The sequence below is a fragment of the Conger conger genome, chromosome 6 (assembly GCF_963514075.1).
Source record: "Conger conger chromosome 6, fConCon1.1, whole genome shotgun sequence".
Taxonomy (NCBI): Eukaryota; Metazoa; Chordata; class Actinopteri; order Anguilliformes; family Congridae; genus Conger; species Conger conger.
This window is the reverse complement of record NC_083765.1, coordinates 61,141,085-61,166,625: the sequence shown is the minus strand read 5'-3', so window position 1 is coordinate 61,166,625 and position 25,541 is coordinate 61,141,085. Positions and strand designations below refer to the sequence as shown.

The window sequence follows — 25,541 nt, the reverse complement described above, 5'->3', positions numbered from 1 at the left end:
ACTCCAGGGGGGAGTGCGGCGGAGGGGGGGAGAGGTGGCCGTGGTCTCCCAGCGCCGCGCTCTCCTCCTCCGTCACGATTTCCCAGCTCTGGGGAGCAGAAACGACGGAAAGAAACGTGCAGCACATTTTTAAAACACCGTACACGTGACAGGCAAACACAGCAGCTGCCAGGTGAAACTCAAAAACATTTTCCAGTTCTCAAAATGACCCTTTCACCCTCTCTTTCCTCACGCTGCAAAACGTGACTGTCACAACAGGCATTTTAGTCTTGTAATCAGACTTAAGATCTTATTTTTATATTTGCTTATTTTAAGTTAACGTTAGCTTGACAAGTGAACGCTTCTTATTCCATTGGCAAATATTGAAATTTCAAATTGTCTTACCTCATTAGAAATATCTATAGAAATATAGATTATGAGTCTCAAAATAATCTTGAAATTTCAAATTGTCTTACCTCATTAGAAATATCTATAGAAATATAGATTATAAGTCTAAGACACTTGTTATTTTTTGGGGGTGTTTTGCAGCGTACACAGTTCAACATTGGGGCACTGGAAGACACCAACTGCAGTTCAGTTCAGTAGGAAAAAGCATCCCTATTAGGTGCTGCAGTCGGTTCACAGCAAATAATAAGCACAATACTCAATACTACCTCACCAGCTGAATGTGTAGGGTGCTCTAGCTAGTACAGCTTAAATACCCAAAGCACTTAGCACTGGGTGACCCGGCACAACAAAACAACCTGGTTTAATCTTAGCGTGTAAGCAGCTCCACATTCCTATTCTTTTCTATGCATTCATCCAGCAATTGGCTTCTACTGCCAGCGACAGACACTTGTACGGCACACAGTATCACAACCAGTCTTGAAGGTGCGTTAAGGTTGACCACACGGGGGTGTATGTTTCACAAGTGCACAGAGATGAAGTTGGCCGAGGCAGGGTTTCCAGGAATGCATTCTGGGAGCTACTCTGAAAGGGCTGAAACGATGCCATTTGTTCCGACGAGTGAAGTGTCATTGTGGGATTGGGAGCAGTAGTTCACGCACTGTAAATCACTGGTTTTACCTGTGCACTGTTCAAACAGTATGCAGGAATAAAACTGCCACAGTAAAAACATTTGTGTTTGCCAGCTGTGGAGATCACACACAGAACATAGCAAAGAAATGGTGAAGTAACACACCCTGGTTGGCTGCAGTATTTACACAAAATCTGATTGGCCTCTGTATTTGGTGTAAACAGTCTCATTCAGATATGGCTGTGTGTATATCGTATATCCAACAGCACTTGGGCAATGAAACACTGTGAATGTTTGCTATGTTTTGTATACACAGAGTACAGAAAAGGGTTGTTGAAGTGACGCACTTGGATTGGCTGTTTAGTTCTGTGTATACAGAAAGCTTTGATTGGCTATTGTGTTCTGTGTATACAGAATGCATGGGTGTACTGTACTGGGGGAGTGGGACAGTTTGATTGGATGTCGTGTTCCGTGTATATGAAATACAGAAGAGGGCTGGCGGAGTGAGGCACTTTGATTGGCTGCTGAGGTCTGTCTATACAGAAAGCTTTGATTGGCACACTCCATTTCATACACAGTAAAGCTGTTAGGTTGAGCAGTGATTGGCCGTGATTGGCTGTTGTGCTTTTCTGTACACAAAAGATAGTGATTTCATGTTGTACTTATTGTATTGTTGTAACTGTTAATTGCACATTCCATTTTGTTTCACTGCCCTGCTGACCTTTCTTGCCACCCTCACAAAAGAGGTTTTGAACCTCAAGGGTCTTGACTGGTTAAAAAAGGGTTAATAAATAAATAAGAAGGTGGGAGAGGCCTGGGTGGGGAGAGGAAGTCCTGACCTCCGGAGACTCGCGGCGGGGGGCGTGGCCGTCGTGGTGCTCGGAGATCTGTCGCCGGGCGGCGAAGGCGTGCTGGGCCTCCCTCTGAACGGTCTGTCGCTGCTCCGCCTCCAGCTGACTGTCCCTGCCGGAGCAGATGGAGCGGCCGGTAAACACACACAAGATCTACCGCTCACTGTTTAACCCCAAACCAGTCACAGTCTGATTTAAACCAACATCATCGCTCACTGTTTAACCCCAAACCAGTCTCAGTCTGATTTAAACCAACATCATCGCTCACTGTTTAACCGCAAACCAGTCTCAGTCTGATTTAAACCAACATCATCGCTCACTGTTTAACCCCAAACCAGTCTCAGTCTGATTTAAACCAACACCATCGCTCACTGTTTAACCCCAAACCAGCCTCAGTCTGATTTAAACCAACATTATCGCTCAGTTTAACCCCAAACCAGCCTCAGTCTGATTTAAACCAACATCATCGCTCACTGTTTAACCGCAAACCAGTCTCAGTCTGATTTAAACCAACATCATCGCTCACTGTTTAACCCCAAACCAGCCTCAGTCTGATTTAAACCAACATTATCGCTCAGTTTAACCCCAAACCAGCCTCAGTCTGATTTAAACCAACATCATCGCTCACTGTTTAACCGCAAACCAGTCTCAGTCTGATTTAAACCAACATCATCGCTCACTGTTTAACCCCAAACCAGTCTCAGTCTGATTTAAACCAACACCATCGCTCACTGTTTAACCCCAAACCAGTCTCAGTCTGATTTAAACCAACATCATCGCTCACTGTTTAACCGCAAACCAGTCTCAGTCTGATTTAAACCAACATCATCGCTCACTGTTTAACCCCAAACCAGTCTCAGTCTGATTTAAACCAACACCATCGCTCACTGTTTAACCCCAAACCAGCCTCAGTCTGATTTAAACCAACATTATCGCTCACTGTTTAACCCCAAACCAGCCTCAGTCTGATTTAAACCAACATTATCGCTCAGTTTAACCCCAAACCAGCCTCAGTCTGATTTAAACCAACATTATCGCTCACTGTTTAACCCCAAACCAGTCTCAGTCTGATTTAAACCAACATCATCGCTCACTGTTTAACCGCAAACCAGTCTCAGTCTGATTTAAACCAACATCATCGCTCACTGTTTAACCCCAAACCAGTCTCAGTCTGATTTAAACCAACACCATCGCTCACTGTTTAACCCCAAACCAGCCTCAGTCTGATTTAAACCAACATTATCGCTCAGTTTAACCCCAAACCAGTCTCAGTCTGATTTAAACCAACATCATCGCTCACTGTTTAACCCCAAACCAGTCACAGTCTGATTTAAACCAACATTATGGCTCAGTTTAACCCCAAACCAGTCACAGTCTGATTTAAACCAACATTATCGCTCACTGTTTAACCCCAAACCAGTCTCAGTCTGATTTAAACCAACATTATTGCTCACTGTTTAACCCCAAACCAGTCTCAGTCTGATTTAAACCAACATCATCGCTCACTGTTTAACCCCAAACCAGTCACAGTCTGATTTAAACCAACATTATCGCTCAGTTTAACCCCAAACCAGTCTCAGTCTGATTTAAACCAACATTATTGCTCACTATTTAACTCCAAACCAGTCTCAAACTGTCACAGTCTTATTTAAACCAACATTATTGCTCACTATTTAACCCCTGAACCAGCCTTATTAAGGTCCTATATTGTGGAAAATTACATTCCCCTTGCTATGTGGATTAAAAAGGAGTTGAAGGTGCTATAATAATACAGTGAAAATATAAAAAAAAAAATTTTTTTAAATCAAGATGTTTGGACTGTTGTGACATCACAACGATTCAAATTGCTTCAGCACAACCACCTTGTAGCCGAAAACAAACCCAAGAGACTCAGCACAGACAGTGTTCATGTCGTTGCAGCTAGCCAGCCAATGAGAACAGAGGTTCGTAGACATATGAAACTGTATAGAGATTATTTTGCTGGTACTAAAAACCACTCAAATGTCTTCTTATGGATATCAGAACTTGGACACACAGGAAAGGTGTACAATATGGGAGACCTTTAAACTAGCATGCAAGGTGCGCTTAGGTGCGCTGCCTGTTATCTCTCTGCATCAGCCAGATTTCAAAACAAACTCTCGTGCCTCCAGAAAAAACAAACACCCTGATTAAATTTTTTTAAACAATAAGGTGTCTTATGCCTGTATGCAGGTACTGCTGTTACAGTTGACTACTCCATCACCATTGCCACTGGTGTCCTGGGACATTTGATCGCAACTGTCCCCGGCTGTCTACCACGTTCGTCAGCGGCTAAATGTAATTTGCTGCTTACATTTCACAAACTGTAAGCCAAAAAAAGGTTGTTACTGTGAAATGAGAGAGAAAGTGAAAGAGTGAAATACAGCGAGAGAGAGAGAGAGAGAGTGAGAGAATTTAAAATAGATGTGGCAATCATGATTTTGCTCAAAGAATTCAAATCAGAAACGGGCCCCCTGAATGGCAGTGAGTTGTTTGGTCTGCACTCCAAGCAAAACTTTGCAAACTGGGACGCACACCCAAATAGAACAGCACATGCAATGTTCTGTAAAAAAAGATCCACTATGTACAGACACAAACACAAAACAGGGCAGAATGAGGCTAATATCCGCTACCCAGTAACATCCAAAAAAAACCCAGACATTTTATTGTGGAGACACATAAAATATAGCAACTCCCACTGACACCATTCGGCCACACAATGTTCGTACTACTAAGGTGTACCTAATGCTTAGTTTGCCAAATCTAGATAGTATCAGGCCAGTAAAGCAAACTGCATTGAAAGGGATGTAAAACAGACAGAAAGAGAGAGCGTACTGGAGAGTGGGTCTGTGCCATTGTGTGGTCCTGCTCTCGTGGTTGACGTAATAGGTTCTGCCCAGGTTGTCCTGCCTCTCCTCCCAGCCAGGGGGCAGTGCAGGCAGCTGGTGATGGTGCCGAGGGCCAGACATGTCCTGACTTTCCAGAAACTCCCATCCCGGCTGCGCAGGAGAAAACGTTACACAAACGTTACCGGGAGCCACCATCGTGCGTACTCAAACTGACAGATGAAACACCTTTGCCTGTGAAAGAAGCCATTTCCTTTTTTTTCTTTTTTTCTTTTGGCTATCCAAAGGACTCATCACTCTGAGAAAAACATGAAGATTTCCAACAAATGATATGCATAACACAAAGTTGGATTGGTGTGGGATTGTAAAAAAATAACTACAGTATAAAACTGAAAACAGTCATGTCAAAAAAAATTAGGTGTTTTATTCCTACCAGTGAAATAACCTTCCCTGTACAAACCCAGGATGTGAAGCTCTCTGTCTCTCGTGTATCTCGGTTAGCTCGAACAGCTCAAACCAAGGACGTTTTTCGAGAGACAGTTATTGGCACGGAGTCCAGACGAGTCTGTGATGATGAGTTAAGATGAATAAGAGCGAGCTCAGGGCTCAGGGCTCGTTTCAGACTCACATCCACCTCATCTCCCTGCTCAGCGCCATCCTCCTCAGAGCCACAGCTTTTAGGTAAGTACGTCATCTTCAGTCGCAGATGGCCTTTCACCCGGGACTTGTGACTGGAGCCAAATATAAACCGTATGAAAAACACACACACAAACAAGCACACAGTCTATCAAGCGCATCCAATATCTGCAACGTGGTCTTCCGTGAGTGTTACTCACAAATTTACATAGCATAATCAGTCCAGTATGATCAGTCTATTTACGTAGTATAATCAGTCTAGTCGTTGCTGACGTTAATTTAAACGCATATATGAAATATATGAAATATAAATTTGCATAATTTCTTTATTTGTAGGAAGGACAGGTTGTTATCCTGAATCAGAAAGGTTGAAAGATCTGGCCATGGCTAGACATGCACACTGATATTTGCTGAAAAAGATATGTACATGGACTGGTAGTTCCAACTTCAAATATGATTTTATTAAATCATATTTTTTTATAAGCTATTGAGCCTGATCAAATATATAATAACCATGTAATTAATTGGGAACTTAAAAATGATGTTGAGATTGGCTTTTTCGCATTTTATGAAAAAAGCTTACCCTGAAGTTCCAGCTAGTTCCAGTTAGTTTGTCTAGTTTAGACTACAATTCAGGCTGTCACAGCATAGAAAAGCACACCAACAGGACGAAAACTTGTCAGCGTTGGAAACAGGAAAGAAAGAAAAGGGCTCAAGTATTAAGCCAAGCAGAGCCAACCTTCTTGGGTGAAGTAGAAAATCCTTAAATGTATATGGTCGTTCAATGTTAGGATTTTCTGTCTGAAACGAAATGAAAGATAAGAGAAAGAAAAGAATTAAAACGACATGGTCGTACACAAAGATCTCTTTTACACGCATGGTTATAACACAAACACGGATGCAAACGTAAACAGTGGAAAAAACAATAATGGCCGTAAAATGAGGCAAGGGTAACACTATCAATGTGGGTATTGTGGCATTGTAAGTTTAACGTGATGTTAGTGCGGAACGAGCCACAACACAAGGGATTTACTTTCCACCTCTGCGGTCTGGAACAAACAAACGTTATGTTGTGGCCACACAAAAAGGAGGGTGTTTATGTTTAAATAGGTCAACATTGGCATACAGTAGAGGAAAATACATTGATGTGCCAAGTTACTGCAAGTGTAAAAACAGGGAATAGACACAAGCCTTACAGTAGTGGAATGGGTAGAACAACAAGACAACAATGTGAACATGACAACCATGGCAACCAATTAAAAGGAGGAATTTTGCAACAAAAATAAAACTACATTCACAAGGAAATAGTTAACTGAAATATACACCCAGTGAGCAATTTGTTAGGTGGACCTGTACACCAGCTTGTTAATGCAAATATCAGCCAATCATGTACACTAAATGTGTAAAAGCATGCAGACGTGGTCAAGAGGGTCAGCTGTTTTACAGAGCAAATGTCAGAATGGGGAAGAAATGTGACTGTGGAATGATTGTTGGTGCCAGACAGGGTGGTTTGAGTGTCTCAGCAACTGTTGATCTCCAGTGATTTTCATGCACAACAGTCTCTAGAGTTTGCACAGAATGGTGTGAAAAACAAAAAAACAACCAGTGAGCAGCAGTTGTGGAGAAGGGCCAGACTAGTCGAAGCTGACAAGAAGGCGACAGTAACTCAAATAACCACGCAACAGTGGTATGGAAAGGGCATCTCTGAACAAACAACGTGTCAAACCTTTAAGTGGATAGGCTACAGCAGCTGAAGACCAATAAGACTAAGAAATAAGTCTAATAAATACCTAATAAAGTGCTCACTGAGTGTATATAGGCAATATTACATGAAAATCACCAAGTTTAAAGACCATTAAAAACGACACTTGAAAAAGATGTTACTTTTAATTTCAGAACACAAAAAAGAAGCCTCAATGATAAATCTCACCGGTATCTGGTGCAAGGGCACATCCACCTGTCCAAGGAAATCATCCCGAGTCTGGAAAGCAGAGACAAACAGGGCAACTCAGAGTGGGTGTGAAGCACTGCCAGAAGGACACCTTAAACACACACATGCAAACCGAGAGACAGACACCCACTCACACACTCACACACACACACACACACACACACACACACACACACACACACACACACACACACACACACGCACACACTGCACACACACACACTGCCTACACACTGCACACACAAACCGATACACAGACCTACACACACAGATAGGCACATACACATGCACGTACACATACATGGATGCATGCATGCGGGCGTGCGCGCGCGCACACACACACACACACACTCACACACTGCATACACACACACTGCCCACACACTGCACACACAAACCGATACACAGACCTACACACACAGATAGGCACATACACATGCACGTACACAAATGGATGCATGCATGCGGGCGTGCGTACACACACACACACACTCACACACTGCATACACACACACTGCCTACACACTGCACACACAAACCGATACACAGACCTACACACACAGATAGGCACATACACATGCACGTACACAAATGGATGCATGCATGCGGGCGTGCGTGCACACACGCACACACACACACACACACACACACACACACACACACACACAAACACATACACAGTAGGACTGTAGGACACAAGCAGTGCTGTATTAACTGGATATATGCCACACAGTTTGAAGTTTCTTCCACTACTGCCACTGTAAACTATCCCAGATTACAATGCAGTAACTCCCGTATGTCCTGTCCCCACATGTAAAAAGAGACAGAGTGTATCTGACACAAGCAGAGTTGAACAAATTGTGGATATGCGCCACACAGTTTGAAGTTTCTTTCTGCCACAGCGAGTATCCCAGATTTTGGGAGCGGTGCCATAAAGCCTTCACATTACAAACACATCGCAGCACGATGATGAATCCAACCATTTATCTCCGTTCTGCCTAATCGCACCTTTTACGGGAAGCTGCGCTGAGGGCTGAGATTTTATTTATGGTTCTGTCCTCCAGTGTGAACCGGAGGATGACTGCTTTTATACTGCAGATGGAGCTGAGGCAGCAGAAATAGCCCATAATCGTAACCCCCGGAGACGCCGTCGACTGGAGAGGACGAGCGCTGCGACGAACCGCGGCCAAACGGCGTGACTTCCACCGCGAGCGAGTTTCCGTCTCCGTCCCGAGAGGCCCAACGAGCACGTCTGAAACCCGGAGAGCGGTCCCCCTCACGCACACCTTTCCGCCCACCCCCTCTGTCTACTCCCCGCTACCACAGCAGCCGTCCAGGCTAACCCAATGCCTTTGGCAAAGCCGAGGCACACTTGCCGGCCTGACCTGACCCCATTTAAGGGAACGCGAAGCGCCAGATGCTTCTGCAACTAGGGCCACCGTAGGGCTCCCATAGGGAGTTCAATTTCAAGTTCAAATTCAAACAAAACACAGTCATTTTACAGCCTATTTTACTGTCCTTTTCAATTCTAAAGCCACACAACTTCAGTGTTCATCGTATAGATAATAATTCTCATTGAATTATTGACTACAGGGTTTTAACGCTAACCTATGAGGTGACGTTGCTGTCTGAATATATACATGAGTTCAGTCATAGGCAATCTCTATATAAACGGAACATGGTTTTTTGGCTTCTCCAATGAGTCAGCACAGTGCTCTCATAGGTGTTTGACACCCCGGCCACAGCAAACCACAGAGGCCACGAGTCACTATCAAGGTTTGGCTTCAGATTTTGCCGTTTTGAAGGACAAACACAGACAAAGGACAAAGAGTCAATTTGCCATGTACAAGGCTTTTTATTACTAAATTATTTTGTTTAAAAAATGACATTTAAAAAGCAGGTCGATAAAAGTGTCAGAAACAGCCACAGCGAGGGCCAGTGTGTTGTGAATCACTGTGGAAATATAACAGAGAGGGGAAAAGCAGGCCAGGCGCGAGGCTTTGTTTTTGGACCGCAGTCATTTCTGAAATTGTTTCCAGCTGGTACATTGACTTTCCCGGGTCATCGTTTTAACTGTGAACAAAATAATTTAGTTCCTTAATTTAGAGCCACGAGAATGCTTTTAATTAAAGTTACAAGAAAATTATCATGCGACTTCCTGAGGTCAGTATTCAATTATTCTAACCAAGGTGCCAGCTTCAAAGCTATTAAGTTTCGCCAATTCATATGAAGTCACCCCTTAGTGATACCTACTGTATATTTTCGCTCAAAAAGTCTATTTTCCCATTGGACTCCATTCACGTTTGTCCGCAACTTACACATATTTCCACTCATATACTGATGTTCACTTTCTGCTACATGGAGTTGTCATTATTCTTTCCAAGGTCCGATTTTTTTTACGAGATATAAATACTCTGAAATCTTTTCGCCCTCGTTCGGCAACCGCCCAAGCGCTTATCATTGGTCCATCTGCCGCAGCACGAAATTTACCCTGCGTTTTCTTCTTGGTTGTGCATGTGACGAGGCATGTGACCGAGGACAGGAATGAGCAGGAGCGCTGAGCGAACCTGCTGCCCTGTGTGGCGGAATGTTTGCACATCGGTTGGCATTGCTGTCCGTATACACTATATACTCTAAGATCCTAACCCATCCTTAAGGACAAATGGCATCAGAGTGCACCAGGGAATGTCACACAGACAGCTGGCAGCGAATACCAGAGCAAAGGTTTGCTGCATACTGCTGGGCCATTCCAGCCTAGGATTATGTTTCCACTACATGACTAATTATTCATAAATTACCAGTCATCAGCACCCAGGGGCAAGACTGGGGATTGGCACCAATGTCAGATGTCAGAAATGGTTGCTCAAAAGTGAATCACTCGTATGTCACCGACATGGAAATTCGGCTGAGAAACAGAACCGGTAAACCGCGCTGATGTCAACACCTCCGTTGTGCATCCCTCAGGAATTTCACTCAGGACTTTGAAGGGCAGGACACGCTTTTTGTTTTTCAGCTTGAAGTCAAAGGCGAATGGTGTACAGTAAGTAACAAAAAACCGAATTCCCGATCAGCCCAAGAGAACGCCAATGCATCCAACAGCAGCAGCAAGAGCGGGATCTGAGGGGAGGGGTGTTCGACTGCACGATCATCAATTCAGCGATGAATTATAGAGCCCTACCTTTCACTGGACACCTCACACATGCATATGCACTCAGTACCTCTGAAATGACTGCCAGTTTGTTAAATCTCAAAACAGGTGTGAACGAGGATAAAATTTAACTTGGTGAGTCAAGCCGGTATGTTTGCAGGAAATAAATCCATTAAAAATGATGAGAAAATAAAACGAACACAATGAAAAAACCTTCATTGAAAATGCAAACACTTCCTAACACACAGCAGGTTCCCATTAGACCAGAGGCCTTAAACCAGAAACTATTCCAAGAAGAAAGGTGCTTTGTTTCCTGGAACGGATGAAAACGAGACCTTGAAAAAGAAACATGAAAATTCCCTATAATAAGCCTGAGATGTTATGAATCAGTTGTAATGGCAATGTAATGAAAATAAGGACAAGACTGACGGTTTTAAATAGCACAGGGCTGATAGTTTATGCAAATTAGGAAATCCAATGGCTATGTTTATATGCATATAGCATTGTTAATAATGCCACTCATCCTGGTTAGAATGTTTACAAGCATTGTGAAATACAATGGCAGATATTCTTACTGTCTGCAGGGCCAAATAATCCGGCATGAAGGTGCCCAGCCCAGATCCTATTCCTTTATATATGTCTTCAGGGGATCCCCAGATAATTCCTGCATGAAATTACCTAATAACTACTGCTTGAGAGAGATGCTCACTTTTGCATTTTATAGACCAACATTCTGGGTTAACCATGACAGCAAGCCAGCGAGAGAATTATGACCCAAAAATTCTAAAATAGAACATACAGAAGTATGTGTAGTGAAGTCCATAAGGGTTTGGCCAGTCACACGGTTTTTTGGTGTTTTGGCTTTGTCGTCTTCAAGTAAAGCAATGAATGAGGTTAACTTGCAGATTGTCAGCTTTAATTTGAAGGCATTTACTGTTCATCCACATAGGGTGAGCCATATAGGAACTGCAGCCCTTTTTTGAATCCCCATCATTTTATTGGACCAAAAGTAAATGGACATTTGCCTGCTCAGCAATTTCTTGGCCAACAGGTAATTTAGGCGCAAGAGGTCTAGAGTTGATTCTAGCTGGGGAATTTATATTGAAAGTCACTGTTGTCTGTGAACATGAGGACCAAAGAAGTGACAATGCCAGTAATGAGGCTGAAGACTCACTGAAAAAATATCAGAGACATTGCCAAAATGTAACGAGTGTCAAAATGAACCATTTGGTACATTATTAAATAGGAACAATGCACTGGGGAGCTTAGCAGTGAGAGACAACCTGGTAGATTGCAGAAGACCATTGTAGTGGAAGATGAAAGAATACTTTCAGTTGTGACGGAAAAAACTATTTTCTGCTGAACAGATCAAAAACACTCTCCAGGATGTGGGTATAGATATGTCAACTTTATGTGACTACGATAAAGATACCACCACACCAGCATAACTTCAAGCCTCAAGAACATAATGGGCAGGTTTGCCAAAAAGTACATAAACACAGAAGGTTATGTAAGAAAATTGGACAGATTAGATGAGTATTAACCTCTACCAAAGTGGAAATTGGAGAAATAAAAGAACTGCTTGATCCAAAGCAAACTACCTCATATGTGAAACATGGTGGAGGTAATGTCATGGCTTGGGCAACAATGGAGTTTTTCAGGGCCAAAAATTGGAATGTTCTTGGCTGGACAAGTCACCCAACCTGAATCGAGTCAAACTAATATATTACTTGCTGAAGACAAAAACTGAAGACAAAGGGCGAATTATGGGGAGAAGCTAAATTGCAATGTTGGTGGACCAGTAGGGGGCAATCTTCCTTCTGGTCAAATTATCCCCAATGCCCCAGTGCGGTGATGGGGACACTGTGCTGTAGGGCATGCCGGCTTTTGGATGAGACGTTAAAGGTCCTGACAGTTCATTAAAGATCATTTGACACTCTTCGCAAAGAGTAACCTGGCTCGGTGACCTGGCTAAATTCTCAACCTGGCTGTTTCAACCTGACACCTAATCATCCCGATTTAATTGGCAAAAGCATTTTTTTTTCTCTCTCCATCTCAGCCGGTGTGTGGTGAGCGTTCTGGCACAAAATGGCAGCCGCGCATCACCCAGGTGAGTGCGACACATTGATGGTGTTTGATGCAAGTTTCCCCCTCATAACTGTAAGCGCTTTGAGAGTCTAGAAAAGTGCTATATAAATGTATTTATATATGTATCTATGGCTACCGAATAAGGTGATAACATGGAAAGATTGAATACCCTGAATACTGAATTATTACGCAGGCATTAGTGTGCAGGTGAACATAGTCATTAGTGGATACAGGACAGAAATAGCATAGATTAGTCACAAAATGGAAGCACCTGATGAACCTTTTGGCCATTTCACCCCATCTGCATCCCCATACCCAAATCAGTTGCACTGCTTTTCACACAAGTGGGCACTAGATCACACAATGCCTGGGTGTATAGCTGTTATTCCACCAGAAAATGCCATCAGGAAAACGGCCAAATACAGTACATATGTGATGCACGCAGACTGCAGTATTTTTCTTCTTCTTCTTCAAATAAAATCAATTTGGTACTACATCACTATGGTAACAGCACGGGTGAGTACCAACTATTCCAAGAAGTTTGCATGAAGCATCTGCTTCCAGGAAGAGGCGAAAGCACATGAAAATTACAGTCAAAGGAAACTCTTTTTTTTCCAGCCCGCACATACGCATTTCGCCCATTTCGTATAAATCGGATGGTGTTATCGCTCATTATCATGTTAGTGATTTGTTTAGTTTGTCCTTTTTGTAAAGCAGGTTCACAGCCATCGCCATCAGTAAATTATGCAAGACAGCAAATTACGCAGCTACAGTAAACAAACACCTTATTGTTAGAGTAGAGAGGCGAAAACTCGGAAGGCATTACTCAAATCAATTACAAAAGGGTAGATAGTACCCAATGTTTTATTGTGGGTAGAAACCAGAATTCAACCACTCATGAAATGCTGTACTCACAGGACATTACAAAAAAGAGAAATTTGAAAAATATGATGGTATAATCCATGCACCGCACAGGAAATGTCTTTAAAGCAAAAAGAACAGGCGCTAATATATTAATATATTAATATTCTTTTAATATTTGGGGGTATAATGCTTCCATATTGTGCACCAAGAAAGCGTGCACCCCATATCTATCCATTATTTTTCATCTATACACCGAATTAACACTAGTCCAATGCAACCTTAGTTCAGGCTTGTAGGATAAGACGAAGCAGCAACATTACACATAAAACATAATTGTTTGGGCCATATGACAATATTCCAATGTGAGAGTGTGAGTGTGAGTAATGTGATCACATTGCTTCAAATTCAATGATGAATATAATACCCCATTTACAAAATCCCTTCTCAGATTTTGCCCATTCCTCTCAACGGTAAGGTATACACTCAGTAAGCACTTTATTAGGTACTCATTCGACTTCTTTTTTAGACTTAAGTCTTCTGCTTCTGTAACCTATCCACTGAGAGGCCTGACGTGTTGTGTGTTCACATAACATTCTGCATAACACTGTTGAAATGCGTGGTTATTTGCGTTACTGTCAACTTCGACCAGTCTACTCTGACCTCTCTTATTAACAGTGCTAGTGTTTCTGCCCGTAGAACTGTTGCTTACTGGATTTTTTTTGTTTTTTGCACCATTCTCTGCAAACTATAATACCCTGTCTGGCACCGACAATCATTCCACAGTCAAAGACACTTAGATCACATTTCTTCTCCATTCTGACATTTGGTCTGGAAAACAGCTGAACCTCTTGACTGCATGCTTTTATGCATGTAGTTACTGCCACAAGATTAAATATTTGCATGAACAAACTGGTGTACAGGTCTACCTAATAAAGTGATTGCTGAGTGTATATCAAGAACTCCCGCTATATCAGGGATAGTCTACAACAGGATGAAGGACAAAAAATTGGGCAGCAATAGCTGGTAAATTCCATATGCAGGTCCAACTCAGTTATAAATCTCTCTCTCAAATCACAGCAAAACGCTATTCTTAAATTTTTTGAGGAAATTAGAATTTTGCATTTAAATCCACAATCTCACAAATAAAGGAACAAAAAAACTCTACAAATGCTTGTCGCTGGGGTGGGTACCCTATAGGTACATAAAATTGTAGCCAGCAATATATAATTAATTGTACCATTTTTTCATGGAAAACGTACTAATTTGTACCAAAAGAGAACATTACTGTATTTTCAGGGTCTATTTGGGAAATTTGAAGAAAAAAAGTCAGTTCATTTGAGAGCGCAACAGCCATGTGTGCCACATACAGTAGACTGCAGCTGACTGGGATGTTTTTCCTGTGTAACTGCAGGGCAAAGGGACAAGGAACATCTTCCAGTCCACACATCAAAGGGCTCCCTGCGTGACTGAGCACTAAACAACTCGGGCAAGATCACAGCAGTCTGGCTTTCGCCCTTTAGTCTCAATGCAGGCTGACAAGGGCAGGAATTTTCCGGAAAAGCACAAGGTTCCGGGCGAAAACGTCACAGCTGAAAGCAAGGCATGTTTTCTGTAATGCTGACATTTTGATAGGGATCTGCAACAAGCTTGGAATCTAAGCTATATCATATGGCCTTTTAAGTGGAAACTGCACTGGCTGAGGGTAGTATACGTAGACCTGGAAAACTACTAAAGTTTAGGTAACCAAATTTCAATTACGCTTTACAAAAAAACACGCTGCATCCATTACAGAATATAAAGTGTCATTCAAAAGCAGAGTGGGCACTTCAATGACACATTTCCACAACAAATCGAGGCACTTTGAACACCAGCATCCTCGTTCCTGGATAAAACAACCATGAAAGAAGCACAAATGAGGCTTGTAAAATAACGGCCTTTGATATACGAGCTCCAGCGATTCAGAGAAGCACACAGCGAAGGGTGAAACCGTATCTAAAACGTGGGTCATAAAAGAGTGCAGTTGTAATAAATGCAAGGGATCTCCATTTCAGCCAAATACTCCATCATGACAGCCGTAGAGACAGACAGCGATTCAGAGAGAGCTGAACAGAGAGAGAAAACAAACAGGAACAGGAGACAATATACACACACTTTATTAGCACTTTATCAGGTACTTATTTTTTTTAGACTCTGCTGCTGTAGCCTGCGCATTAAGAGGTTTGGCACGTTGTGTGTTCACAGTTGCTCTTCTGCATACCACTGTCATAATGGCTATGTGGTTATTTGAATTACTGTCAGCTTTGACCAGTCTGGCCCTTCCTCTCTGACCTTTCTCGACACGTTTCTGCCTGCAGAACGACTGCTCACTGGATGTTTTTTGTTTTTCGCACCATTCTCTGCTAATTCTAGGGACTGTTGTGCATGGAAATCCCAGGAGATCAGCAGTTTCTGGCACCAACAATCATTCCACAGTCAAAGCCCACTTGGTCTGAAAAACAGGTGAATCTCTTGACCACGTCTGCATGCGTTTAGGCATTTAGTTGTTACATGATTGGCTGATTAAATACGTGCATTAACAAGCTGGTGCACAGGTCTACCTAATACAGTGGTTATTGAGTGCATATTTTAAGTTTGCTTTGTGTTGTAATCTATGATATAGAAATCTTTACCAATACTCATGCACACGTATGCATGTACATTTCATTTAAGTGTATGAATCAGGTTTCTTCATTGTTCATAATTTTATTGTTAATTGCTTTGGCAATTAATTGAGAGGGAGCATTATTGAATTAAGAGGGAGAAAGAGAGTGAGAGAAAGAAATAAATTAAGAGAGGGAGGGAGAGAGAGGGAGAGAGGAAGAGAGGGAGAGAGAGAGGGCAACACCTCCAGTAAGAGACCCAAAACAGGTCCTGGCAGAGAGACGGACACCCAAAGTGTAGCAAACAGGTCCTGGCAGGGGCGTAACTCGGGGAAGGGAACGCACCGCCCTGTTCCCGGCAGCAGCCACGGTCCTCGAACTCACAGTCCCCTGCTTCCATTTGACCCCAGCCTGCGGAGGGCTGACATGTCCAAAGCCTCCTCCAATATCACCCTTAAATTTGAATCCGCAGGCTTGTGTGTCGCTAGTATGGGCCAGACTATCCGGAGTCAGGAGAAATATTTCTGAGGCTGTTTATTTATAGCTGGGGGGGCCTCTTCTCCCACTGCTATAATTAGCCCTGGGTAAATATTTAAACGGATTACCCAAAGCGTTAACAGAATAATAAAAATGGACACCCTTCCCCCCACTAACTTCTGTATGCCTGCACACACAAGTGGGCTTGTTATCTTCTTCAACAGGTGTCAGATTCAGTTGTTTATTTTCTTCTTTCGCTTTTCAGAGCAGCGCGCCTGGACAGTGCTAATGAATGATTGTGATGTAACCCAACACTTTCGAATGTTTGTCCACATAGGGCTTGTTAATTGCATGACTTGGCTGTATCAGCCTTCTCAGTTACCCATCCACACTCTCGTTTTGCAGGGACCGAGGCAGCTGACTGCGGGGTAAACACGCCGCGGTTTAAAAAACAGAACCTAGAGGCGCAGGCAAACGCAGTCACTGCAAAACGCAAAGAAATCAGTAAAAAACAAGTATTTATTCCTCCTTTTTTCCTTTCAGCCACTTCTGGCCAAAACGCTCAGCCAGGAGTGGGACTTCGAAATCCGAAGGGAGGATAAAAATAAAGATTTGTTTATATGAAGGCATACCTCCAAGACGTCTAGTTTAGATTATCCGAAAGATCAATGATGCCAGCAGTACAGTAGAATGGCTTGCATTTTGCATTCAGGGGGCAAGAAAGGGCCTGCTCGCAATGCTAATGGCTGCCAACTGCCTTTCAGGAGCCAGCATCAGTCTCAGTCTCAAATCGCATCCAAAATTTCCTTACAATGTTCATGTCAGAAAATTCCCAAAAGGAAGAGGGGGGTTTAACATATACAAGATATTAATTAACTCTGAAAATGATAAATAAGCTTTCCTGTGCGCATCACCAGACCAATGCAAAACGATATTCATTAATTGCTGATGAAAATAATCTTCCAGAAGGCTTGGTTGTTCTGTACACAAGAAATCTAATTATTTCAGACTCATCATCATTCAATCCATTGACAGTGAGTGATACACCACAAAAGGATGTTAATATAACGGCCGGGGGTTGGCGAAGAGACGGCAGTTTTTCCGGACGCATTTGAATTAATTGTAAAACTGACAACATCCATATATTTGACATATTAATATAGCAGCATATTAAAGGGGAAGAAAGCTACTCGGTGAGCACACAGCTTTCCTTTCCACGGATACAATTCTGCCCAACTGAAAGCCTCTCTACTCCGTAATCAACACTCCGAGGGACAAAGGAGAATATATGGCAATTATGAGATGATTGCCCCCCTTAATTGCCACTGCAAAACCTAACATCATTATTATTGTGCATATTACAGTACTTTTCAAAGGTAATTCTAAATAAGATGCAGACCAATGCATAACATCCTCTCTAGCACAAGTCTTCTTTCAGGATAAAAAAAACAGTGGCAGCATGTGTTAATTTGCATCGGTGCATTGTGCCCAGTGAAATGCAGAACAGCATCTCTCTCTCCATACCCTCGAGTGCCTCTTCCCAGCACTCCTCTCTCCTCTTTTCATTGCAGCCTGCGCAAGTGGAATGCATTTCACTTTCGGGAAACAAAAAAGCTCTACAAGGACAATTGTTTTCCAACCCTCTCATCCATAAAGGAAACATAATCCCCCCCCCCCCCCCTTACCCTTCTTCCCGAGCCGCTGTGGACGGCGGCGCTCTTGCGGGCTGCGGCCCCGTCTCTCGACGAGGCTGCGGTCCGACCTTCTGTGCCGCGGGACACATGGATGTGCACGTGCGGGGCCCCGCTCTTGGAGCGCGCCCAGCCGGGGTTGGAGAAGCGGCAGGAGATGTGTCTGTAAGGCACCTCCAGGGAGATGCTCCTCTGGAGAGCATGGTGCTGGTGGGGGAGGCTCTCCTCGGGGCCCCCTCCCGGGCTCCTCTCGGTGGACTTGAGCGCCGGCAGGCAGGAGGTGCTGCGGAACAGCTTGACGTGGTGGCAGGTGGGCTCGGGGTCGGCCGCAGGAGCTCGGCCGGGGGCGTCCCCGCTCGTGAAGCGGAGCATGACGCTGGAGCGCCAGCCCGAGTGGTCCTGCTGCCTGTAGGAGGGAGCGGGGTTCGGGCACGAGGCCCCCGCGTCTTTAGGCTCCGGGGCAGGACCTCCACACTTGGACATTTGGAGGTCGCTGACTGCAGCTTTGGGGTCCCCTTTGGGGTGGTCGTCCTGGCCAGGCTCGGCGCCAGACACCAGGAACTGGTGCGAGGTATGGTACGGGCCCCGCCCTCCGGAGGGAGTGGCTGTGGCCACAGGGCTGACAGGCGAGGCCGGCGGCGTGTTGCAAGGGCTCCTGGGAAACATTACCAGGGAGGAGCAGCGCCGCAGGGGCATTGGGGTCCTGCACTGGTTGGGGCCCCTCTCGGGCCTCGCCAATCGCTCAGCGGCCTCGGGCTCAAAGATGCTGCTGCTGCTGCAGTAGCCCCCGTCGCTGGTGGTGCTGCTCCCACAGGACCCCCCGTCGACCCCCCCGGGGGCCAGGTCCCCGGTGCTGCTACCAGGGCTGCCCTCGCCCCCATTCTCAGGCCTGGGCTCCAGGTCTCCATTCCCCTTGCAGGGCTGCAGGGAGATCTGCAAGGTGCTCTTTCTGCTCCCGCCGCCGCCGCTAACCTTGGGTATAAAGACGGCCGAGTAGCGCTGTAAATCGCCATACTCCGGCGACAGGGGAGGCAGAGGCAGCTGCCCCGGAGTCACCTTCATGTGGACGGAGCCTCGCGGCGACGGGCCGGGACCTCTGTACTCCTCATGGCCGCAGCTATCCGAAAGAGGGTCCGTGTTGCTCCTCCTCGCGCCGAAGTGCAAGCGGAGCCGGTGGGCCATTTATCTTACGTTTTTAATCCCCGAGATCCAGGGAACGGCATTTGTCGAACGGCGTTTGGCCCGGGGTGGAGAGTAAGAAAAAAAAAAAAAAAAAAAAAAAACAACGAAAGAAAAGACGCAAAAGCAACTGCTCCGCCGTATCTCCCCCTCCTGTGATTACGGTCATTAGCTGCTGCACATTGCCAAAATAGCTCCAGTGACGGCCCGCATTCCTCTCGAGGGTCTGCACTGAAACGATCAGCCCGGGGAGGTCAGATGAACTCTGGAGCGCTGAGTGTGGCCAATGGGCAGCGGGTATTCCTAATGCGCCGTGCCTTTAAGGACCGCAAAGGCGCGCAGTCACAGCGGAAGGCTCTGGAAGCTTTAAAGGCAGAGCTCAGCTGCTCGACTGAAGCCCGGCCAAGCCCTCGCCTTGGTTATACCTTCCCCGGGCTGCGTGGACAAATCCAGCCACCCCCCCTCCACCCTCCCCCCCCAAAAAAAACAACTTTGCATTCTGGTTTTCGGAGCCCCTCTGTCGGTGTTCTGCTTCGAGGGCAAGTGGAGTCTCCAGTGCTACCCTCAAGTGGTAATGGCGCTTTCTACACCGTACCACTGCTAATATTTTTACCCTGTGGGTATAGAGTTACAGGAAATCTGTAGGAATGAGGTCTGGCATAATTCACCACCAAACTGAGGATTGAATTTCCAAACAGCTTCCATAGCTAGCAAACCCTGCTACGCCTGTAGAAATATGCAGGAAGCTACTGGCAGTTAGTACAAACTGCAGAGCTGGCTCCCCTCAGAAGCAGTATCCCCCTAGCTCACACCGGCAGCCCTTTGACAGACAGCTTAAGCAAAGAAAATCGGATGGCATAGTTTTAAATCAAGCGACGCCACTCAATTCACTGAAGACGTACAGAACTACAGAGCCCAAGGAATGCCAATGTAATGTAACGTTGATCACGTCCATAACACAAGGACATTTTTGAAAGCAGTACTTTTTGTGAGAAAGCCTGCTCTGGGAAATGAAAGTTGAGAGGCCATCCTACTTGTCATATGAAACCTCTTGTTGTTGCCAATGGCGCTTTAATGGCTGGTCTTCTGTCACAAGCACTCCGTTCTTTCAATCCATAACGATTGCACACGACCACGGCATTATGAAGGACACTGGGGGCACACATGTGGTTACAACTCTAACTGACACTGCGCTTCTCACTTATTAAATCAGGTACTAAGCCTCGTGAGAGTTTCTACAAAGTCGACACCACATAGGCCTTCTATCAAATTAATCTCAAATGACAAACCGAATCCAGAGTTAAGAAGGAATTCTACTCACCTACAAATATGCCATGCCCAACCATTTTCTCAACGCTTGATTTTTGGAAACCAAAATTGTTTAAATAGGTTTTGTCCTACAAGGCTTTTTAAGCACCTGCCCACTTATGAATATGCATGGTGATGTTACACCTGAGACACTGTAGAAAGCAATCGCTGAATTTAAATGTTGGTATTTAGACCATGTTCAGGACCAAGACCGCTCTCTTGTTTTGGTGGGTGAACCACACTATCGCCGCATTATTTCAATTTGTGTCTTAATCACTAATGCATGCCCACCAAAACATTCCTAAATGAGAAAGCTTAAGAAAGCTTTTAGAGAGTCCTTGTACATTCGTTTCACAAAGCTACTCATTCCGGTAAAATGTACATATTCTACATATATAGGTCTGTTTAACAAGTTAGTGAGGTAGCAGCTGGAATATAATATAAAAAAAATACTACTACACTACTAGCATATACACATTTAATGTGCTGACAACCACCTGGCAGAAACTCCTCAGCCCACCCTTGAGGATATTCTATTTCACTTACCATAACACCTGTTTATACAGTAGCAATAAACTGCAACAAAAGGCAATTCTCCAATTTCTTGTAAGTCATTGCATTCCATATTTCAGAAATATTTTGCCATTAAAAATATGTTGTTTAAATGTGCTACTTTTCAGTTAATTTTCATTTAAATATCAAAACACCCTAGTAATTGCCACACAGTGATTAAGACAGCACTGCAATTATACTTTGAAAAATAACAGTATAGGAGTCAAACTAAAACATACAGTAGGCTTTCCATTGAGTCATTAGATTTAAAAGGTCAGATGAAAACTCCAATGATTTCTTTCAAATTCCTACTCCAATGTATTTGTGATATACAAGGTATACCTACAAATACCTGTGTGGTAAAAGATGAGAACTGCTGTGTCAAATTTAAGCACAAACTTAAGTCGTCTGATCCATTAGAAATTAAAGGTAACAGAGAGACCAGGGCCCTGTTCTCAGAGTCTGAGGAATAAAACATGAGAAAGGGGGGGGTTGTGTTCCAGGCTATGATGTGTACCCAGCAGCCAGCTTCTGTGAAGGCGACCAAACCTACCAAGCGATTCTCGTCGAATACCTCCAGCAGCAGCCGATGCTTCCTCGGGTGAACCTGGAAGAGAGGACAGAGAGCCGTCAGTGTCACATCGTCCAGTTAATATACGACCTCACTGTAACCTGTCCAACCCATTTCATTTGTGCTAACGGATGTCCTAACACATTTCTGTTATATCTACCATTACACCTTGCCAGCCAGTGGAGGATGGGCCTTTATAAATTTCTTCCCACTGTTGGAGGGTTTAACTCCCCACATGCTTGCGGGGGAGGGGGCGGGGGTTCAGGTCTTGCGTTTGCTGTTATGGTACTCTGTAAAGTGTATTTGTAACAGTGCTCTGTAAAAACTGTTTATACAAATAAAACAGAATTGAATTGAATCATCCCGTTCTTCTCTGCAGCCTGGTGTAGGTACAAACACAGACCAGGTACAGTTGTGTTCAAATAAATAGCAGTGCGTTCAAAAAATATATTTTTTAATAGCTTTTAGTTCATTATTTCAAATGTAGTGGAAACATTACACATTCAATTCCAAATCAAAGCGTTAGCACATTTTATAAAATCTGCGTTATTCTTTTACAGGAAGCAAAGAAAAGGTGATGGCCTTTTCAAACAAATTAATCTGTTCAAAAAAATGGCAGTGTCGAAATTTTTCTCTTCAAACTCAAACACTTAATGTATAAACTGAATACATTTTTCAAGATTTAACTTCAATTCAAATTACTGAACTAATATTTAGTTGCATAACCATTGTTTTTGCTGCGCATCTGCGTTGCATCGAGTAAACCAACCTCTGGCACCTAGAGACAGGTATTTCAGCCCAGGATGAACAACCTACATTCCACAGTTCCTGTGAATTTTTAGGTTTTACTTCAGAAACTGCATTTTTAATGTCACCCCACAAGTTTTCAATGGGGTTGAGGTCGGGGTCGCTCCATTACCTCAATCCTTCTTGTCTGGAGTCTTTGCCATTCTGATTATTCTTCGATCTGTTTTAACAGTAGTTGCTTGTTTTCTTCCACTTGTTTTGGGTTTTTATTGCAATTTTGAAGCATGAGAGATCATTTTAGTTGAGCAAAATTTGCTGCACTTCTTTATATGTTTTCCCCTCCCCAATCAAGTTTTTAATCAAATGACGCTGTTCCTCCGAACAATGTTTGGAAACAGCCCATTCTACTAAGCAATTCAGAAGGAAATATATTTGATAACAATGTGTGAAACATTTGCTTCCCTTCTACCTCAATAAAAAACAATTAATGACACCCGTTTTTTTTACTGAATTCTCTAATTAAACTCCACACTGCTATTATTCAGAACACGCCCCCTTCAATGAATGAGTCAATTACAAGCAGCGAGCATGTCATGACAGCTGGGTCTGTTGTTTTTCTATTACACAACTACATCTACAAGTAAAGTATTTGTAGGTACTGTGGAATATCAACACAGAGAAATCAGTCAAGGTAAAGCTCTTTCTGACGAGTTCAGAAGAAAATGAAAAACACCGCCGTTGGTCCCAGAATTGATTCTGTAGGGTAGGACAACTGAAAGTCATCATTCGCCAGCGTTATCATCACCCGTATGGTTGTTGTAGTCGTTATCATCACCCGTATGGTTGTTGTAGTCGTTATCATCACCCGTATGGTTGTTGTAGTCGTTATCATCACCCGTATGGTTGTTGTAGTCGTTATCATCACCCGTATGGTTGTTGTAGTTGTTATCATCCCCCCCCTCAAACTTTCCCCACTCTGACCTCAGTTAATAACCTGTAATATCAGTCTGGTTCTCATTCAGCCTCACATTCTCTCTGAAGTTGTTTTCTATTTTCTATTATAAGTGTCATAAGTCTATTTTCATTTTAACTGTAGATGGTATACCTTGACACTCTTTTCTCTCCAAGCTGTACAAATTGAATCATTATCCTCTGTACATAATTATTTTCACACCAAAACGAGCTGGCTGTGGCTATTTTTTGTACCCCAAAACCATAATATTAAATGTCACTCTTTAATAAAGAATAAGAAAGAGGAGAAAAAAACTGAAGTGATAAATTACCTCTCAAGCTAATTTGTCACAAACATGCAGGCAAATCTTTTAAACAGACGGCGAGGAACAAAAAAAGATATTAGTAGCGGTGAAAACATTCACAGCTCCCTTAATATTAAATGACAATGCTTGAAGTCTGAGTCACAGCCGGCTTTTAGTGTGGCTCAGCGCGCTCGTCATCCGAAATGCCTGTGATAGTGCAGCCGTCCACACGACAGACGTCTGCCCTGGATCTGTCCATCTGTCTGGGCCGTGGCTCCCCCACACAACCGCTGTTCCTTCTAAACTCAAAATGGCAGGTGACTCACTACGGCCGGGCCGTGCGTCAGAGCGTTCCGAAAGAGCGAAGCGCCCTCGTGATGGCAAGGGTAGGACGTAGGACGCCGGCATCTCCTGACTCCTGCCGGTGCACGCGCTGACAGTTTGAGGGCACGGGAGTGAGCTTCCTATGCGAACAGCTCAGAAAGTGTTTTTATCACCATTACCACCAACTGTATGCGGAAACATTTCAACTTCAAGCTCACTAAAGTGAGAATAGAACATAGCATGGGCTGCTGCAATGACGTAGGTAGCAGATGGGAAGGGAAGGCCTTTAGGAGCCAGCTTTTTCAGCCTTCTTTTACACTAACCCTGTCGGGCCTAAATAAGCTCATTGTACCAGATTACTAGTAAACCCTAGCCTTATACTGTATACTAATAGTAACCTTACCCAAGCACAATACAATTATTCGCTGTCCTCAATGGCTGTGTGGATAATAAGTAGCAGGGCTCTATGCTAACCTTTTTTCCAAGGAGCACTTATATGGTGTTGAAAACGTTTGGGGACTGTGAATGCATCCCAATTAGTAGATGTGCTCCTAAATTATTTTTCCAGTTAGCACACATCAATATTCTGGAGCAAATGCCCCTAAAATGGGAGTACTGTAGAGCCCCAAGTAGTTTAAGGTTTAAGGTTTGTAATACAAAACTCACTGTTCACGGGACTTCTGATGTCTCCATGAATACAGCATTTCTGCAGCCTTCAGCAGGCTAAGACGTATCAAATTCTGTCCCTGTCTGAGTTAAAAACAACCGATACTAACGTTATTAAAAATGAATGGCCAAGGCTCACTCACAGTCCTCTGTTTCAGTGCTGACATCAGCATCTAAGCACCCAGAAGATGCAGCATGTTTCATATCGCACGGCTTCCATTACTCTGAAAATACACTCTATGACGAGGAAAATGACAATCCTGCTGTAGAACTATGAATACATCCCAAGTCAGTTGTTCCACAGTTGTTCCACCAGCCAACTTCTCTTTCCTTAAAGAAAATGACAGTAGTCAAAGCGCCAATATTGACAACCCACTCTCAATTTCACATACTATTTATAAGGACACCATTAGAGAGTTCTTAGATACTCGAAAATAATTCAAAAGAACTTCTTGATTTAACAGTTAAGTCTCTTAAACAGCAACACATTGGTAAAGTGGCTAAGATCCCAGACTTCTGGATTCCATCCCCACACAGGTCCGTACCGTTGTAAACTAAAAAGGAAGGCTCCGTACTTCACACCTCAGTAGTGTTTTTCACCGAGAACATGTAAAAATATTCATGAAAAACAACGACCTAGACAGAGCTGCAATCGAGACAGATCTATTATATGCTCAAACCACAAGATTATTTTCTCCTACCACAATTATGCAA

At 43.7% G+C, this 25,541-nt stretch overlaps 1 protein-coding gene across 4 annotated transcripts in view; it reads right to left on the bottom strand.

The window, feature by feature from the left end:
* Positions 1-25,541, bottom strand: part of LOC133130209 (E3 ubiquitin-protein ligase NEDD4-like) — a 57,030-nt gene that overhangs the window by 20,814 nt on the left and 10,675 nt on the right. For 3 of the 4 annotated variants that reach the window (XM_061244599.1, XM_061244601.1, XM_061244600.1), the window contains exons 1-7: positions 18,219-19,780; positions 7,297-7,347; positions 6,106-6,167; positions 5,359-5,461; positions 4,720-4,883; positions 1,855-1,978; positions 1-88 (exon numbers count right to left, since the gene is read on the bottom strand). The exon at positions 1-88 is cut by the window's left edge and continues 77 nt beyond it. In XM_061244599.1, coding sequence (XP_061100583.1) covers positions 1-88; positions 1,855-1,978; positions 4,720-4,883; positions 5,359-5,461; positions 6,106-6,167; positions 7,297-7,347; positions 18,219-19,406 — 1,780 coding nt within the window. In that variant the 5' untranslated portion in view covers positions 19,407-19,780. Of the gene's footprint in view, positions 89-1,854; positions 1,979-4,719; positions 4,884-5,358; positions 5,462-6,105; positions 6,168-7,296; positions 7,348-18,218; positions 19,781-21,816; positions 21,871-25,541 lie in introns of those variants that run through there. The other variant, XM_061244602.1, reaches the window with a different exon arrangement.